The sequence below is a fragment of the Mandrillus leucophaeus genome, unplaced genomic scaffold (assembly GCF_000951045.1).
Source record: "Mandrillus leucophaeus isolate KB7577 unplaced genomic scaffold, Mleu.le_1.0 Scaffold800, whole genome shotgun sequence".
Classification (NCBI taxonomy): Eukaryota; Metazoa; Chordata; class Mammalia; order Primates; family Cercopithecidae; genus Mandrillus; species Mandrillus leucophaeus.
Genome location: NW_012108698.1, coordinates 697,160 through 718,032, shown reverse-complemented (window position 1 = coordinate 718,032; position 20,873 = coordinate 697,160). Strand labels below are relative to the sequence as shown.

Sequence of the window (20,873 nt, the reverse complement as noted above, 5' to 3'; positions counted from 1 at the left end):
AGAGACAGTGTTTCACTCTGTTGGTCAGGCTAGTCTCGAACTCTTGACCTCAAGTGATCCACCTGCCTCGGCCTCCCAAAGTGCTGGGATTACAGGCATGCGCCACTGTGCCCAGCCTCAAATGCCATTTTCTAATAAAAAGTATGAGACTTCTGGGACAACTGATGGATTTCAGCATGTGGCAAGGAAACTACATTTGTCTGTAACATCTACTTGTGTCAGAAGGCAAGGACACAGTCAAAACCAGAAAGTGACATATTAAAATAATATAAACATGCCAAATCTTGGGCAGTTTGAATATTAAACTATGTATTATTCTTACCCCAAATATTTACTTTTCCATCATGAAAGAAAAAATGCCCAGAACTTTTCTAGATTAAAGGTCAATCAAGATACATTTTAATTAAATGCAATATAATGTAGTTGATTAGGTCCTAGTCTTTAACTGGCTCTAGGACCAACAGAAATAAAACAGCAATTAAAGGACAGTCTGGGGATAATGGGGAAATCTGAATATGGACCATGTCGTTATTAGATCATGCCAAACTTCTTGGGCATGATAGCTGTATTGTGGGGATGCAAAGGAATGTCCTTTTTCTTAAGGGATACATAGAGAAGAATCAAGAAAATTCAGATATTTGCATTTTAACTTTCAAATGGTACAAAAGAAAATGAATATTCATATATGAGTACATTATGTAGTGAAGAATACACACAACTGTTCAAAAGTTTTTTACAGAGTATTTTTTAAGTTGGAAGAAAAATAATAGTGTTTCTCACCATCAATGGCATCTTAGATTTGATAAAAATATAACATGGCTTTATATATACTAAATATGTATATTTAGTATAAATAAATATATACTATTCCTTGCTTGTTACTTACAGATGATGGAGGTAGTACATCTGCCTCAGTAGACTTTACGATTGGAGATGAAAATTTAAACATGGGACTGCCAGTGCTGCTTGGAGAGGTCATTTGTACCTGATTTTCCAAATTATTAAGAAATGACACAAAAAGAGCTTTAGAAAAATAAAGTGATAATAAAAGACATTAAGCAAACTCATTATTCCAAAGACACTAAGTGTTTTTTTCCTTTTAAATTTAAAAATCTCACTTTAAGTTCTGAAAAACACAGAACTTAAGTGTTACAAAATCTGGTTTCCTCTTAGGAGTACACACAATCTTAGAGGTGGATATTTGTATAAAAAAGTAAAGTAACATCTATAAGAATATGTTCAGAAGAAGTCAAAGCAAGAAAGCAAGCATTAAAATTTCAGGAGCAGGCCAGGCATAGTGCCTCACACCTGTAATCCCAGCACTTTGGGAAGCCATGACAGAGAGAATTGCTTGAACCCAAGATTTCAAGACCAGCCTGGGTAACACAGCAAGACCTCACCTATAAAAATATTTTTTGGCCAGGAGTGGTGGCTCATGCTTGTAATCCTAGCACTTTGTGAGGCCAAGGCAGGCGGATCACCTGAAGCCAGGAGTTCGAGGTCAGCCTAACCAACATGGTGAAACGCTGTGTCTACTAAAAATACAAAAATTAGCCAGGCATGGTGGTGCACACCTATAATCCCAGCTACTCAGGAGGCTGAGGCAGGAGAATCGCTTGAACCCGGGAGGTGGAGGTTGCAGTGAGCCAAGATCATGCCACTGCACTCCAGCCTAGGCGACAGGGCGAGACTCTAAGCTCAAAAAATAAATAAATATTAAAAAAAAATTTTTTTTTAATTAGCTGGCTGTGGTGGTGTACACCTGTAGTCCCAGCTACTCAGGAGGCTGAGGTGGGAGGATCACTTGAGCCCAGGAGATGGAAGCTGCAATGAGCTGTGATTGCACCACTGCTCTCTAGCCTCGGCAACACAGCAGGACACCACCTCAAAAATAAAAAAAAAATCAGGAGCAGATTAAAAGACGTTAAGCCTAGCTGAGAAGTAAAAACATGAAACACTGAGTGCACTCCTACCCAAAAAGTATCTTATTGGAAACACTATTTGGAAACAAATTTACAAGAATCTCCTTTGCTATGGTATTGTGTAAGAGTTGATGAACACTCCATTATAATATATCCAATATATCTGTACATTTTTTTAAAAAAGCAAAACAGCATTTCCATCTCCGTTTACTATGAGTTATTAATTTCCATAATGAAAATTAACCACTGTTTATAGGATTTTTTTAAAATAAAGAATTAAGAAAGAACAAATGTCACCTGTATTTATACAATGGTTTTGTACCTTGTTTGTCAATGATTGAGACGAATTGATGGGTGATGGAGAGGAAGCTGTGATCTCAGGGGAACTAAAATTAAAAGTAGGCAATGAAGAACTGGTGATTGGTAGAGAGATTTTCGGTAATACCGGAACTTCCATTTCCTAAAACATAACATGTTGCATGATATATTTCCTCTTTCACATCATTCTTTTATCTCTACTTATTTTCAGCATGAAAGTATACAGGAAGAAGATGGCACCATGTAGTGTTAACATTGTGGGTTCTTCAGTCAGAAAAACTAAACAAGATTTTTAATCCCAGCTGTGCCACCAACCAGCCATGTGACTTTGGGACCCTAACCGCCTTCTGTACCAATTTCCTAATTGGTAAAACTGAGGGGGGAAAAAAAAGTAATTCTTACAATATACTACAGTTGTTGTATTAATATGAAACATAAAGCTATATATATTAGCCTACCTTACCTATGGTTTTAACTTCCAGTTTCCCTGACCCACGGTTAACCACGATCCAAAAATATTATATACAATAAGATATTTTGAGAGAAAAAGAGACTACATTCATATAACCTTTATTACATTATAGTGTTAAAATTGTTCCATTTTATTGTTGTTGTTAATCTCTGACTGTGCCTAATTATAAATTAAACTTTACCATAGGTATGTATTACAGGAAAACACACAGTACATACAGGGTTCAATACTATCTGCAGTTTCAGGTATGCCCTGGGATTCCTGGAACATATCCCTTGCAGATAAGGGGGTCGGGGGGAGCACCATATGGTCTTGGCATGTGAAACAAGCATTTAGTAAATGTGAGTACTGAGGAGTCTGGAGAGCCACTTTGATTTTTAACCCAACTGAACAAAGAGCACCCTAAGTCTCCAATGATCCCCAGATTAAGAACAAACAAGTTCCACTTCTGCTAAAAGCAGAGTAGCTTCTACCTGACAAATGTTCAGATATACGGTAATTATAAACACTGGAAAAAATTACAAAGAAACAATCATCTGAAGGCATGAGAGCAACCAAAAGCAAGAAGAAACTGGATGGGAGAGGACACTCAGAAGATGGGAAGGGCACTGAGTGAGCTTCTTGTTCTCTTTATGAGTTGGTGCCACTGAACACCTGAAGTTCTGAGAGAAAACAGCAAACCTGTTAACTGAACAACCGGCCAGAAAAGGAGGTGAGATGCAGAAATGAAGAGCCACAGAAAGGGAACCTCAAAGTCTACATATAAGCCACCCAAATCCCTGGTGGACCTATAAACTACACAGCTGTAACGCAGACGCCAAGCTGCCAAATAAAACTAAAAAGTTTAAGCTGCTGCCTACTACCGGGGAGACAGAATGAATTCAGAGAAGTCCACTGCCAGCTAAAATAATTTGAATACTTCAAATGGATGCAGTTTATTGTAAATAAATCACATCAATAAAGTTGACCCAAAAGCCCAAAGCAAAATAAAGACACTTCCAGATAAAACTCAGAATCTACTTCCATAAAACCTGCTCTACAAGTTCTTCAGGCTGAAAGGAAATGTTACCAAATGGAAACTCAGATTTCAGAAAGACACGAGGAATATGTGAGCAAACAACAACTTTTTTTCTCTTAATTTCTTTAAAATATATTTAACTATATATAAAGCAAAAAGTACACATTGAATTTACAGCCTCTCCAGATGTAATCCAAGTTAAGTACAGCATAAATGCCAGGGAAGACCGGTAATAACTATATAGCTGCAATCTTGTTATTTTTACAGGATGTGGTATGAAAGTAACATAAAGTAATTTGAAAAAAGTTATGGAAGAGAGAGAAATCCCAAGAGGAATCACTAAATAATGCAAAAGAGGGAGAGTTAAAAATCTAACAAATTAAAATGACTTGTAACCCCAGCACTTTGGGAGGCCGAGGCAGGACAGCTTAAGGCCAAGAGTTTGAGACCAGTCTGGGCAACACAGCGAGACTCTGTCTCTATAAAAACTAAACAAACGAAAAACTAGCCAGGTGCAGTGGCATGCCTGTAGTCCCAGTACCTGGGAGGCTGAGGTGGGAGAATGGCCTGAGTCCAGGAGTTCCAGGCTGTAGTGGGCCATGACTGTGCCACTGCACTCCATCCTGGGTGACAGCAAGAACCCATCTCAAAAAACAAAAACAAAACCAATAAACACAGAATTCTAATAATAAATATTAAATAATTAAATAATAAATATCCCCTTAACCCCCAAATGGCAGCTTTCAAAAGGAACAACAGAAAACAATGGATCAATGGTAGCCCTCATTCCAACCATATCAAAAATTACATTAACTATAAAAGGATTTGGTGTTCCAATTAAAAGACAGAAAATGGACAGAAAGGCAAAACTCATTTGTATGCTGTTTACCTGAGACCTACTTTAAATATAAACATAGACAGGTTCAAAATATATGGATGGAAAAAGATACACACTGAAACTACTAAGCATAACAAGGCTTATTTCAGTAAGAACAGTGGCTGTATTAATACCAAAGTAGATTTCAAGACAAAAAATATTTCCAAAGGTTTTTTAAAAAGGACACTTAATAATCTTAAAAGGACAAATCACTATGGAGCCACAGAACAAATATAAAGTGCATGCTCTCATGAGGGCCTCAAAATACATGAAACAAAAATTGAGGTTAGGCGTGGTAGCACATGACTGTAATCTCAGCACTTTGAGAGGCAACGACAGGATGATTGCTTCGGCGCAGGAGTTTCGAAATCAGCCTGGGCAATATGGTGAGACCATGTCTCTACAAATGATTTAAAAAATCGGCGAGCTATGGTGGCACAAGCCTGTGGTCCCAGTTACTTGGGAGGCTCAGGTGACCATGCCACTGCACTCCAGCCTGGGTGACAGAGTGACATCTCATCTCAGAAAAAAAAAAAAAGACATAACCAAAGGGATAAGACAAATTCACCAAATAAAAGTTGGCAATTTTAACCCCCATCTCTCAATAACTTAACAGGCTAACCATACCCTCCCTCCTCATGAAAAATGAATAAGAACAAAGATCTACTACTATCAGCTTATTTCTATAGATCACTATTTCCAACTACAGAATGTATTTTCTTTAAGAATTACCAAGCAGACCATATACTGAACTATAAAATAAGTCTCAATACATTTCAAAACACTGAAGTCATAATCTCAATCTTTTTCTAATCACAATGAAATTAAATTAGAAACCGATACCCTCCCCCCAAATATTTGGAAATTCAATACATTTCTAAATAATCCATGGGTCAAATACAAAAATCAAAAGAAATTAAAAAACTATAAAAGCAAAATTACAAAGCTTCTAGAAGCAAGCACAGGAAACTATCTTTGTAGCCTGGCAATAGGCAAATTTTTCTTAGGACACAAAGAATAAAAATATTAGAAAAAAAAAATCCAGGTTTCAAAAAATTTACAACATAGGCCAATCAAAGGATATCATTAAGAAAATGAACCTGCAAGTCAGACTGGGAAAAAAATATTTGTTAAGACATGTATCTGACAAAATACCTTGGTCAAGAATTTATAAAGACCTCCTAAAACACAGTAAGAAGACAACTGGCTGGGCACGGTGGCTCACGGCTTGTAATCTCAGCACTCTGGGAGGCCAAGGCTGGTGGATCACCTTAGGTCAAGAGTTTGAGACCAGCCAGACCAATATGGAGAAACCCATCTCTACTAAAAATACAAAAAAAATTAGCTGGGCGTGGTGGTGCACACCTGTAATCTCAGCTACTAGGGAGACTTCAACCTGCGAGACGGAGGTTGCAGTAAGCTGAGACCACACCACTGCACTCCAGCCTGGGCAACAAGAGCAAAACTGTCTCAAAAAAAGAAAAAAAAAAAAAAGACGACGACAACCCAATTCTTATAAGTGCAAAAGAACTGAACAGAATGGTCAGGCGCAGTGGCTCATGTCTGTAATTCTCGCACTTTGGCAGGCCAAGGAGGGTGGGTTGCCTGAGCTCAGGAGTTTGAGACCAGCCTGGGCAACACGGTGAAACCCTGTCTCTAATAAAATACAAAAAATTAGCCGGGCATGACGGCGTCCGCCTGTAATCCCAGCTACTCGGGAGGCTGACACAGGAGAGTTGCTTGAACCTGGGAGGCGGGGGTTGCAGTGAGCCAAGATCATGCCACTGCACTCCAGCCTGGGTGACAGAACAAGACTCCATCTCAAAAAAAAAAGAAAAAAATAAAATAAATAACTGAACAGACACCTCACAAAAAAAGATGCACAAATGGCCAATCAGCACATAAAAAGAACACAATATTATTAGTCATCAAGGAAATGCAAATTAAAATTACAATGAGATACCACCACACACAAACCAGAATGACTAAAATTTAAAAGATGACTATCAACCATTGGTAAGGATACAAACTAAATAAAATGTTCATACACTGCTGGGAGGGATATAAAATGGCACAAACACTTTTGAAAACAGTATGATGGCTCCTTAGAAAGTTAAACATACAACTTAGCACCTCTTCTTCCAGGTATTTACCCCAGAGAAAAAATTTATTTACAAAAAGACCTGAACAAGAACGTTCCTAGTAGCTTTACTCACAACAGCCAGGGAGAAAAGGATATGTAGTGAGTAACTATATGAAGTTGCAGAACAAGCAAAACCAACATGTGGTGGAAAAAATGAGAACAGTGATTGCCTCTGGGGTAGGAGGTGACGGCAACTGACTGAGAAGGAGGACAACTGAAATTTCTACGATGACAGAAATATTAAATATCTTGATGGGGCTTGGAATACACAGGTGTAAGCATTTGTCAAATTTATTAAATGGCACACCTAAGAATTTAACATTTCACTATACGTCAATTTTGCTATATTATAAAAAAACAACAAATATTTAACTCTACTTCATTCTATGTATGCTGAAGCATTTGGGGGCAAAGTGTACTAATGTCTTCAACTATCTTTAAAATGCACCACAAAAAAAAAGATGGGACAGGTAAATCTTTTTTTTGATAAAGCAAATGTAACACAAAATGTTGGAATCTAACTGCTACTATGTGTATCCACTGCAGAGTTCTTTCAACATTTCATGTCTGAAATTTGTCATAATCAACTGAGGGAGGAGGAGCAAACAAAAGACGCATCTGGCTATTTTTGTAGGGAAGCTTCTCTTCTCTGTCCAACCTCTAGTGTAGAACCCTAAAAACATCAACCATATAATCTACTCTCTCATGCCAACTCCGTAAAGCACACTCATGTCCACACTGGTTCCTTATTTTACTGACCTTGAACCAATTCTTTTTTTTTTCTTTTTGAGACGGAGTTTCGATCTTGTTACCCAGGCTGGAGTGCAGTGGTGCGATCTTGGCTCACTGCAACCTCCGCCTCCTGGGTTCACGCCATTCTCCTGCCTCAGCCTCCCGAGTAGCTGGGACTACAGGTGCCTGCCACTACACCCGGCTTTTTTTTGTGTTTTTGTATTTTAGTAGAGACGGGGTTTCACCGTGTTGGCCAGGCTGGTCTTGAATTCCTGACCTCGTTATCCGCCTACCTCTGCCTCTAAAAGTGCTGGGAGGTAGAGCTTGCAGTGAGCCGAGATCGCACCACTGCACTCCAGCCTAGGCGACTGAGCGGGACTCTGTCTCAAAAAAGAAAAAAAAATCGTTCCAAATGGGTAATTTTACATATAGAGTTCTATTAACCTGAATTTAGTGGATCAGAATACATCCATTCCTGCTAAATAGCAACACTATTGAAATTAGCATAATGTGTTTATATTTCATTAAAACTAAATCTCTTCCATTTGACTCTTTCAAAGGCCCATGAAAACACCGCCCCTACAAACATAATTTAATCTTTTTTTTTTTTTTTTTTGAGACAAAGTCTCAATCTGTCACCCAGGCAGGAGTGCAGTGGTGTGATCTCAGCTCACTGCAACCTCCCCCTCCCAGGTTCAAGCGATTCTTCTGCCTCAGCTTCCCAAGCAGCTGGGATCACATCCAGCTAATTTTTGTGTTTTTAGTAGAGACAGGGTTTCACCATGTTGGCCAGGTTGGTCTCAAACTCCTGACCTTAGGTGATCTGCTGGCCTCAGCCTCCCCAAAGTGCTGGGATTACAGGTGTGAGCCACGGTGACCGGCCAATCTTTTAATTTTTTACCAAAAATTCCCACTAATTACAACTGAACAAAGAAACGATTCATGGTCTGAACATATCTGACATCTGATACAAACAAGCAGCATTACATTCCAAATAACTATAGAAGTGTGTATCCAAACCTATTCTATATAAAACACAAGATGGGGCTGGGTATGGTGATTCACCCCCGTAATCCCAGCCCTTTGGGAGGCCAAGGCGGGCGGATCTCTTGAGGTCAGGAGTTTGAGACCAGCCTGGCCAATATGGTGAAACCCCATCTCTACTAACAATACAAAATTTAGCTGGGCATGGTGGCATATGCTTGTAATGCCAGCTACTCAGGAGGCTGAGGCAGGAGAATTGCTTGAACTCAGGAGGTGGAGGTTGCAGTGAGCCAAGATTGTACCATTGCACTCCATCCTGGGAGACAGAGCAAGACTCTGTCAAACAAACAAACAAACCAACCAACCACAAGGTAAGCAGAAAGTTTGGGGCCGACATCACATTAGTACCTCTTTCCTCAGAAATGTGGACATGATAACTTCAGGGTGGAACAGAGCCAGCAATGGGAAAGACTGAGTGAAGAATCCTGCGATGCAAAATTGGCAGTTGGCAGTTGGCCAGAATGACGAGAAGGGGCCCAGACAGGGGAGGAGGTGATACAGACATAAGTGAAGAGGAGTTTTTTGTTTTTGTTTTTGTTTTTAAAGACAGAGTCTCCCAGGCTGGGGTGATCCTCGCACTTCAGCCTCCCTGGTAGCTGGGACTACAGGCGCTGACCACCATGCCTGGTTAATTTTTGTCATTTTTTTGTACACATGCGGTTTTGCCATGTTGCCCTGGCTGGTCTCAAACTCCTGGGCTCAAGCGAGCCTCCCAACTTGGCTGGCACCAGGTTTCTGAAGAAAGGAAAGCTTTACTTACAGTCAATCAACAAGGAAGACAGGAGTCCAGCTCAAATCTGTCTCCCCGCAAATTGGCCTTAAGGCAATATGTTTATTAGAAAAGGTTTAGGGGGTAGATTCTGGGGCAGGAAAGAGGAGGTCTGAAAAGTCCCTGGGCGTGCACAGTTGTCTCTTCATGCATCTTTATGGGCCACATGTGCAAATTCTGCGGCAGTTAGAATGAAATGTGGAAATCTGGGCTGTGATGTCAGCAAGCTCATTCTGCAGACTCTAGTTGGTCATATTAGTTCCAGCCAATTTCAGTCAGCTTTGTTATCTTACAAGTGGAGAGGGCTTCAGCAAGCTGTTTCTTATCTGCCATCTTGTGAGTTCAAGAATACCTGTTAGCCACTGATTTCTTTAATTCTTTGGAGCATGGCTTCACCTTCAGCTTCAGTTTTTAAAAATAAAACTTCTGAGATCTTAAGCTGAAGCTCAGGTTGATTATCTACAGCTTAGCTTTAGCTGTCTTGCAGATACATGTTTGGTATGACTTTGCTGTATTGAACAGTTTGTTTTATTAATATTATTTTGCTCTTATTGTCTGGTATACTAAAAATTATTTTCTGGCTGGGCACAGTGACTCACACCTGTAATTCCAGCACTTTGGGAAGCAAGGCAGGTGGGGATCACCTAAGGTCGGGAATTTGAGAACAGCCCGGACAACATGGCAAAACCCCATCTCTACTAAAATAAAAAAATAAAAAATAAATAGCTGGCCTTGGTGGTGCGTGCCTATAATCCCAGCTACTTGGGAGGCTGAGACATGAGAATCACTTGAACTCAGGGGGTGGAGGTTGCCGTGAGCCAAGATCGTGCACTCCAACCTGGGCGACAAATAGAGTGAGACCCTGTCTCAAAAAAACAAAACCAAACCTGGTGCCATGGTATGGGTTCTGTGCTCATCAGGCAGTAAGCCCTTTTGTTGGGTAAGGGAAATGAGCAATATCTATACAAACGAAGCCAAGTTGTATTTTCCTCATACAGAGATAAACTTTACAAAACAGGCCACAGATTTTACCAGGAAAAGTAAAAACTTGTCAAAAAAAATAAGCTCATGCTATATGAATCAGATATCAGATTGGTGCAAATGTAATTGCAGTTTTGCATTATAATAATTTGCCACTTGATAACTGGAATACATTCTTAAATGTGGTTACATTATACATCATTTTAATGCAAATTTCTCGCTTTATGTTATTTAGCTGATGACTTATTACTTGCTGTTTATTTTATATTATTTTAGACTGTGGAAATGATGTTAGACAAAAAACAAGTTTGAGCGATTTTCTTATTCGAGTTCAAAATGGATTGTAAAGCAGCAAAGAGAACTCACCAACATCAACAAAGCATTTGGCCCAGAACTGCTAATGAACATATACTGCAGTGGTGGTTCAAGAAGTTTTTGCAAAGGAGGCTGGGCATGGTGGCTCACGCCTGTAATCCCAGCACTTTGGGGGGCTGAGGCAGTCAGATCACTTGAGGTCAGGAGTTCAAGACCAGCCTGGTCAACATGGTGAAACCCTGTCTCCATCAAAAATACAAAAAATTAGCTGGGCCTGTGACACATGGCTGAGAGTGAGGCAGGAAAGGGGAAGCTCGGAGGCCTCGGGAGGCTGAGGCAGGAAAATAGCTTGAACCCAGGAGGTGGAGGCTGCAGTGTGCTGGGATCACGCTACTGTACTCCACCCTGGTCCACAGAGCAAGACTGTCTCAAAACAGTAACAAAACAAAACACCCAAAGCAGCACACAACAACAACAAAAAACAAAGTTTGCAAAGGAGACAAGAGCCTTGAAGATGAGAAGCGTAATGGCCAGCCACTGGAAGTTGACAGTGACCAATTGACAGCAGTCACCAAAGCTGATCCTCAAACCTCACGAGAAATCGCCAAAGAACTCAACGTTAGCCATTCTATGGTCATTCTGCATTTGAAGCAAATTGGAAAGGTGAAAAAGCTCAATAAGTGGGAGTCTCGAACTGAGTGAAATTAAAAAAAATTGTTTTGAAGTGTCGTCTTCTCCTACTCTATGCAACAACAAACCATTTATTGGATTGTGACATGGGACGAAAAGAGGATTTTACACGATAACCAGTGACAACCAGTTCAGTAGCTGACCCAAGAAGAAGCTTCAAAGCACTTCCCAAAGCCAAACTTGCACCAAAAAAAGGCCACGGTCACTGTCCGGTGGTCTGCGGCCGGTCTAATTCACTACAGCTTTCAGAATCCTGGCGAAACCACTACATCTGAGAAGTCTGCTCAGCCAATCAATGAGATGCACCGAAAACTGCAATGCCCGCAGCTGGCATCGATCAACAGAAAGGGCCTACTTCTTCTCCACAACAACACCCAATGGCACACTGCATAACCAACGCTTCAAAAGTTGAAGAAATTGGGCTACAAAGTTTTGCCTCATCCGCCATATTCACCTGACCTCTCGCCAACTGACTATCACTTCTTCAAGCATCTCGAAAACGTTTTGCAGGAAAACACTTCCATAACAGCAGGATGCAGAAAATGCTTTCCAAGAGCTTGTCGAATCCCAAAGCACAGATTTTTGTGCTATAGGAATAAGCAAATTTATTTCTTGTTGGCAAAAATGTGTTGATTGTAATGGTTCCTGTTTTTTTCAATAAAGATGTGTTTGAGCCTAGTTATAATGATTTAAAAGTCATGGTCCAAAACCCCAATACTTCTGTACCAACCTAATAAATTCCTTATTTACACAAGGTAAGACAGCCCATTTCTTTTGTTTTTGTTTTGTTCTGTTTTTGAGACAGAGTCTCACTCTGTTGCCAAGCTGGAGTACACTGGTGCGATCTCGGCTCACTGCAACCTCCACCTCCGGGGTTCAAGTGATTCTCCTGCCTCAGCCTCCCGAGTAGCTGGGACTACAGGCGTGTGCCATCACGCCCAGCTAAGTTTTGTATTTTTAGTACAGACAGGGTTTCATCATGTTGGCCAGGATGGTCTCGATCTCTTGACCTCTTGATCCGCCCGCCTCGGCCTCCCAAAGTCCTGGGATTACAGGCGTGAGCCACCGCACCCGGCTGCCAACCCATTTCTTAAATATAATAAAGAGCTTTAATAACAAAAGAAAATTGGTTTGCTACAGAATCTACAAAATTTATATACTGTTTGTATGATCAATGGCATTCAAGATATTTCCTTTCCAGATAATGATATATAGTAATACATCCCCTCCCTTCACAACACTCTAGTAGAGCGAGAAACAGAGACTAAGGGAAAGACAGAGTCCCCAGACCAGCAATCAAGCCAAGTCTACTAACATAATCCCAAATCTCATTGCAAGTCAATGTATATGGCAGAAAGTGAAAACTGCCAAGGAAGTCATAATTCTGGTGAGCTACAGTACTGCTAACTAGGAGAAGCAGAGATAAAAATAATGCAAGGCATTCCACTCTAAGCCTGAAGAGCAAAATATCAATAGGCATGAAGAAATCTAAGACATCCAACAACTTCAACCAAAACATGATTTTGTTTCTGTCAACATATAGAAAAAGCATGTTTAAAAAGCTAAAAATATACTCCTAAAACTCATGGGTCAATAAGGGAGTCACCTGTGAAATTTTAATTAGAAACAAATGACAAATGCAAGGACCATGTATCAAAACTCAAATGGTTAAGCTAGGCTGAAATGCATTTATAATAAAACTAAAATGAGACTTGCATTCAACTCAAAGTAGTTAGAAAAAAGATCAATATATAGACAGAAAGGTTAATGTAATCAATCTTAAATGTGTCCCTACCTTTTCCAAACATTTATGGTCAGAATATATAGAGAACTTTTTCTAACAATAAATTATATATACATACACATATATATTAATATACATACAAGAATTATATATGTATACTTCCCCACAGGAAATCACCCCATAGGAAAAAAATGGATCAATAGAAAACTCAAATATCAAAAAAACACACAGAAGGATGGCCCAAGATCTACCTATTGTCATATGGTGGAAATACTGAACTGCAAAACTACCTTGAAGAGAAAACATGGCAACATCTAATAAAGCTGAAGATGTGGATCATCCCCTATAATCCCAACAATTCCATTCCTAGACAAATACTCCAGAGAAAATATCGCACATCTGCAGACAGAAAAGTGCATATTCACTTTAAAGTGTATTAGAAATCTACCAAAATGTATCCTGATGGCAGAATAGATTATGGTAAATCTTCAAACTGGATAAATATATAAGCAGTGAAATTAAAAAACTTACAGTTACCTTTCACAATACAACACGAAAAAAGGAGAAATAGGCAAGTAAGAAGAATACGGGCAGGGCACAGTGGCTCACGCCTATAATCCCAGCACTTTGCGAGGCTGAGGCAGGTGGATCACTTGACGGCAGGGGTTTGACCCAGCCTGGTCAACATGGTGAAACCCCATCTCTACAAAAAATACAAAAATTAGCCAGGTATGGTGGCACATGCCTATAGTCCCAGCTACTTGCATGGCTGAGGCACAAGAATCGCCTGAACCCAGGAGGCAGACGTTGCAGTGAGCCGAGATTGCACCACTGCACTCCAGCCTGAGTGACAGAGCGAGACTATCTTAAAAAAAGAAGAATACATATAGCATTAATCCTATTCATGAACTTATTTACATATGTTTTACAAACAGACAAAACTATACAGTTATACCAAGGCTCAAATAATTTCAATTGCAATTTCCTTATTTGAAAAAGTACGGGTAGTTTTGTTTTGTTCAACGTATGATACCCATGAAATTTAAGGTACTAGGTTAGGTTTTCAGCATACATTTTGAAAGAACTGATTCAATAGCAGATTAACTTTGCTCTGGGTCTCCTCGAACCCCACCCCTACAGGTCTCCCCTAACCACCACCACACCAGTGCTTTTTAAATAAACCTCAAGAATATATGAGTATACAACCCTACCTCCTCCTCCGGAGGTTTAGAAGCAACAAAGCGTGTTCTTTCTCGTCTCATCTTGCCACCTCCACCACCTACTCCAGAAGATAAACCATTGGCTGCAGGCAAACTGAAATTTGGATATGAAAAGCCACTGGCAAATAAAAAGAAAATTAAAACAATTGATATATTATTCTGGTCCATAACTTGTTAACTAGAACTGCTAAGAAGTAAAAAATATATATATATATACAGCCAAATGTGATTCTAAAATCTTAGATTTTTGTATAAAGTTTCTGTTCTTTGAGTTTAGTCTTCAAAAAGGTACATGTAAATCAAATACAGACCTTACAAGTTAAATATAAAGAAGTATAGCTGTATAAGAAACGACAGTACCTTTCTCGTTGTTCTCTATTTTGTCCAGGTGTCGTATTTTTTTCATATCCAGTCTGCGGGGGAAATACACACATATTTACATTTGCTTATTTGTTGTAATTTTCTTAATACCACCTTGCTCCCTATTAATTTTAATATTTAGAATCAGGAATTTGATGGCTTTTTAGTTAATGAATCCTGAAATTTGAAATTATACCCTGACTTCTGAATGGTAACCAAGAGTTATGGTGAGATTACACATAAAAAATGTCAGTGAGCGCAACCATTATTTTAACAAAATGGTAGTATATAGACAATACACTCACTAACCTAATCACAAAATTACTTTTACTTATCCCTCTTTTTGTCCTGCTAATTGTGCAACCAAATATACAAAGATATTCCTTTCGAAATGCCTCTCTGCAACTTAAATAATTAATATGTCCACTGAAAGGAATCAAGACTCCTTAGAAAAACGGCTGATTACAGGGCTGGGGCAGGAAATGCACGTGAAGAGCCTGAATTATCTTATAATATCAAAAACCAATTAAGTGCTCAAAAAGATACAGGCAAGAATCATCAATAATGCTAACATTAGTGGCTGAAAAGAATATAATTGGGAAGTTTCCTTTCCACAAGATACTTATTCATTATGAAAGGAAAAGTAGTAATTTTATAGTACAGAATCCTCACAGACACCACTTTATGTAATAACCACACTGCCAGGAATGGGATAAACTGGTAGCCTGTGCCTTCTGAACAGTGAGAACAGCTCAGCACACTCCCTCAATGGTTTTCACAGCCAAAAGTACGTAACTGAAATCTAATCATGAGGAAACATCAATCATAAAACTACAGAACATTCTACAAAATAACTGGCTTCTATACTTCAAAATTATCAGTTGTGAAACACAAAACAACAAAAACAAAAAACAAAAGGAACTGTTCTAGACTAAAGGAGATGAAGAGACATGACGACTAAATGCAAAACATGATGTTAGAATTTTTTCTTTGGGGCCAACTGACAATATGTAAATAGAATCTGTAGACTACAGTGTTCTGCAAATGTTAAATTTCTGGATTTGATCACTGTTATGCATTACGTAAGGGAACTCGTTTATAAGAACACAGAGAAAAAGATACAGCAAATGTAGTAAAATGTGAAGTTCACGAAATTTTTCTTGCAAATCTGTAAAAGTCCAATATGCTCAAAAAATATATATATATGAAATACGTATATATGTGTGTATATATATGAAATATGTGTGTATGTGTGTGTGTGTGTATATATATATACTGGCTATATATCCTATGATCCAGCAATTCTATTTCTAGGTATAAATCCAGGGGAAATAAAAACATGACCACAAAACAAAAAAAACAAAAACAAAACACTTACACATAAATGTTCATAGGAGCATTATTCATTATAGCCAAATATATATATGTGTGTGTGTGTGTGTGTGTATATATATATATAGAGAGAGAGAGAGAGAGAGAGAGAGAGTGTGAGTCAGGGTCTTACTCTGTCACCCAAGCTGGAGTACAGTGGTGCAATCATAGTTCACTTCAGCCTCAAACTCCTGGGCTGTCACGTGATTCTCCTACCTCAGCCTCCTGCCTTGCCAGGATTACAGACAAGCACCACCACATCTGGCTAATTTTTTAATTTCCTCTAGAGACAAGGTCTCACTATGGTGCCTGGGCTAGTATTGAACTCCTGGCCTCAACTGATCCTTCTGCCTGAGCCTCTCAAAGCACTGGGATTACAGGCACGAGCCACCATGCCCACCCTATGTTCAAAATATTTTTCAAAAATTTAATGTTAACTTAAAAGTATGGAGGGAGATAAAGCGAATATGACAAAATGTTAATGACTGGTCAATCAACATAAGGAAATACATGGGCAATCACTGTACTAATCTTTCTAAGTTTCAAGGTTTTCAATAAATTGAGTTGTTAGAAATGAGATTAAATGTAAGTAAAGGCATAAACAGTAAGGTGTTAAGTAAACAAAAACACAAGTTAAATGGCACAAAAAAACAGACAAACCCAGATTATGGGGCATTTTATAAGAAAACTGGCCTGGTCTCTTCAAAAACCTAAGATCCAGCAATTCTATTTCTAGGTATAAATCCAAGAGAAATAAAAACACGTCCACAAAACAAACAAACAAACAAACAAAAAACCACACACATAAATGTTGATAGGAGCATTATTCATTATAGCCAAAAAGTAAAAACCACCCCAATGTCCCTCAACTGATTAATGGATAAAACAAAATCTAGTATATCCATACAATGAAATATCTACAAAATCTAGTATATTCTTACAATGAAATATTATTCAGCCATACAAAGGGAAAAAATGAAGTACTGATACATACTACAACGCGAATGAACCTTGAAAACATTATGCTAAGTGGCTACTAATGGGTATGGGTACGAGATTTTCGAAGGGTGGGAGAGATGGTAATACAAACGTTCTAAAATTGACCATTATGATGGCTGAACAGTTGAACAACTCACAGACACCACTTTATTTATAAAGTGTTTTCCAAACATGCTAAAACCACTGAATTGAAAACTTTAAATATGTATGATTTAAACTTTGCATGATATGTGAATTATCTCAAGAAACAGAATCCAATGTGGCCAGGGTGAGGGTTTGAGGTATGGAAAAACAAAACCAAAAGCAGTATCTGAACCTTGCTGAGTCCTGGTTCAAAAAAGCAATTATGAAAAACATTTCAATATGAACTGGATATTAGATAGTTTTAAGGAATTAGAATTAATTTTCTTAGATGGGATAATACAGGACAAAGTACTTAGGAGATGCATATCAAAGTACTTAGGGTTCAAAAGATAATGTCTGAAATTTACTTTCAGATAGTTCAACAACGCCACACGCAAGAAACAGATAAAGCAAATCCAGCAAAATTATTAAACCTAAACAATGAGTATATGCTAGAGTTTACTAGTCAACACTAACTTAAGATCTGATCAAGGTAGCGGCTAGGTGCAGTGGCTCACACCTGTAATCCCAGCACTCTGGGAGGCCTAAGCAGGTGGGCCACTTGAGGTCAGGAGTTTGAGACCAGCCTGGCCAACGTGGTGAAACCCTGTCTATACTAAAAATACAAAAATTAGCTGAGTGAGGTGGCACATGCCTGTAGTCCCAGCTACTCGGGAGGCTGAGGCAGGAGAATCACTTGAACCCAGGAGGCAGAGGCTACAGTGAGCTGAGACCATGCATGCCATTGCACTCCACCCTGGGCGACAGAGTGAGACTCCATTTTAAAAAAAAAAAAGAAAGATTTGATCAAGGTGACAGCTATTTTAAAAGTATACCAATTCATAATCATCACTAATTCACAACCTTAATGCGTTATACAGTTGCTAGAATGCAATGGTAGTTATATTTAACATTATTTAATCTTACTCATTCTAATCAATATTCAAAGACTGGTAGAAATATACATATACTCACACTGCACTTTTTATCTATTCTTTGATTAGTCTTCCTGAATTCACCAGATGGAGTCAGCGATGGTTTAAAATAAACACTTCGATTTGTTGCTATGGAAACTGGCTTTGGGGTCATAAGTCTCTGAACAGGAGGATACTGAGAATCCACCTGACAGGTAAACAGAAATCAAAGACATTTATTTTCGTATAAATCAATAATTCATAACTAAATTTTGACAATAGCTAATGTGACCTAAAGACCAAGAGTATTTCCTAGAGAAATATACAGTAGATACAAACAAGAGGAAAAACTGATAATAATGGAATCCAAGGTATGTATCTATTTATATACATATATGTACATAAATATACACACACATAATTCTAAAATTGGTTTCATGGATACACTGTATTTCATTCCAGACTTAATGACTTTTTACACACATGCATGCTTACAAAATGGAACTATATTCAAAACAGCACTACAAATCTAAGCTTTTACAGAGTTAATTAATTTAAAAAAATTTTTTTTTTTTTTTTAAAAGATGGACTCCTGCTCTGTCACCCAGACCACAGCTCACTGTAGCCAAGACCTGGGTGATCCTTCCACCACAGCCTCCTGTGTAGACAGGCATGCGCCACCATACCTGACTAATTTTTTTGGTATTTTTTGTAGAGACAGGGTCTCGCCATGCTGCCCAGGCTGGTCTCACACTCCTCGGCTCAAGCAATCTGTCTGCCTCAACCTCTCAAAGTGCTGAGATTACAGACATGAGACACCTCGCCTGGCTTTTTTTTTTTTTTTTTTTTAACGGAGATTAGGTCTTGCTGTGTTGCCCAGACTGGCCTCAAACTTCTGAGCTCAAGCAATCCTTCTGCCTCAGCCTCTTTAAGTGCTGGGATTACAGGCATGACCCACTGTGCCTGGCCCAGAGTGAATTTTAAATGCATGAACTAAAATGTACTTTTGTCACATTTTCCCTGAATTACTATCCATATTTTCTGAGCTGCAAATAAGATATTTTAAAACTAGCTATGGGCCAGGCGTGGTGGCTCATGCCTGTAATCCCAGCAACATGGGAGGCCGAGGCAGGTGGATCATTTGAGGTCAGGAGTTCGAGACCAGCCTGGCCAACATGGTGAAACTGTCTCTACTAAAAATGTAAAAATCAGCCAGGCACATGGTGGCATGTGCCTGTAATCCCGGCTACTTAGGAGGCTGCGGCAGGAGAATGGTTTGAACCCAGGAGGCAGAGGTTTCAGTGAGCCAAGATTGTGTCACCACACTCCAGCCTGGGAGACAAAGCAAGAGTCAGTCTTCCAAAACAAACATAAAAACTAGCTATGAAAATATTTCAATTCCCAAAAATGTGACCAAATCCCTCTCCATGTTATTTCCCCCATTGTTATTTAAATACCAAGCCAAACTGAAAATCTTACAACGTAAGTCTAAATGGTAAATAACTGTTAAGACTTTCAAACTGTAAAATGAACTCAATTTATTATATAAGCACACCAAGTGTTTTGTTAACAATAGTCCTTTGCTAAACTGAAACATAGTAAAAAGCTTGTTGGTATAAAACCACTATAAAGCCAGAAGCTTCTAACTCTGTCCAAAGACTGTAATCCTATGAATAGGGTCCTTTCACTCAGCAGCAGCTGTGAACAACGTTGGTTTCCAGGGCAAAGCCTCTGTCTAGTTACTAACACTTCCCTAAAACCTCTTCACAAATGTGACCTTACATACAACTCAATAAGAGAGGCTATTTTGCAGACTGTTCTGATAACATCTGTGAAACATGAGCTATGATACTGTATTCTGGCTTTTTATTTCTTAGCACCCATTAATAAACTTTTATGGATACTATACTCAACCACTAGTAAAACTGTTACTGATAAGAACTTACATTATGACATAATTTTAAAATTTCACCTCTTATTATAAAATAACTTGATACAAATAAGGGATTGAGAAAAGCTAGTAGCTTAAATTAATCCCATCATAGAAGCTAGTAATAGATTCCTTCTTGCCTAATTACAAATGTCTAGGTAATTCCAAAAATTGAGAAGCAACACTTCCAATAAAAAGTTCAATATTAGCTTTCTCTGCATCAGAATTTCATTACAGATAATTTATCAATATCTTAGTCATTACAATTAATTCATAAAATTACAATTTAAATAATTACTTTTGAGGAACTTGGTATTATAAGAAATGCTTTCAAAAGAAAACTCCAGGCCGGGCAGTGGCTCACGCCTGTAATCCCTGCACTTTGGGAGGCTGAGGCGGGCGGATCACGAGGTCAAGAGATTGAGACTATCCTGGCTAACATGGTGAAACCCCATCTCTACTAAAAATATAAAAAATTACCCAGGCATGGTGACAGGCGCCTATAGTCACAGCTACCCAGGAGGCTGAGGCGGAAGAATTGCTTGAGCCCAGAAGACGGAGGTTGCAGTGAGCTGAGACTGCGCCACTGCACACTCCAGCCTGGGTGACAGAGCGAGAGACTGTCTCAAAAAAAAAGAAAAAGAAAAATCCAACAGTCTGTTTTCCCTGAAGGATGCTTAACCAGCTATAAATAAACTAACAAAAGATCCCTCTTTAATTCAAACTATCAAACATTGTATTTTTTCGCACAGTAACCTCCGAAGTTAATTTTAAGCAAATAAGATATATTAAAAGGGCAGCAAGATATAATGATCAACTTTATTAGTTCCACTATCTTGGAACAGTATTTTGTTTGGCTGATGAGAGATGTGCCTAACTGAAATTCTACTACACACAATAAACTTCACAAAAATTTGGTTAATGAGGAAAG

General features: G+C 38.8%; 1 protein-coding gene across 3 annotated transcripts in view; it reads right to left on the bottom strand.

The window, feature by feature from the left end:
• Positions 1 to 20,873, bottom strand: part of NUP153 (nucleoporin 153kDa) — a 102,108-nt gene that overhangs the window by 36,124 nt on the left and 45,111 nt on the right. For all 3 annotated transcript variants that reach the window (XM_011967580.1, XM_011967582.1, XM_011967581.1), the window contains 5 exons: positions 18,074 to 18,220; positions 14,606 to 14,658; positions 14,237 to 14,363; positions 2,245 to 2,382; positions 887 to 985 (listed from right to left, as the gene is read on the bottom strand). In XM_011967580.1, the coding sequence (XP_011822970.1) occupies positions 887 to 985; positions 2,245 to 2,382; positions 14,237 to 14,363; positions 14,606 to 14,658; positions 18,074 to 18,220 (564 nt within the window). The remainder of the gene's footprint in view (positions 1 to 886; positions 986 to 2,244; positions 2,383 to 14,236; positions 14,364 to 14,605; positions 14,659 to 18,073; positions 18,221 to 20,873) is intronic.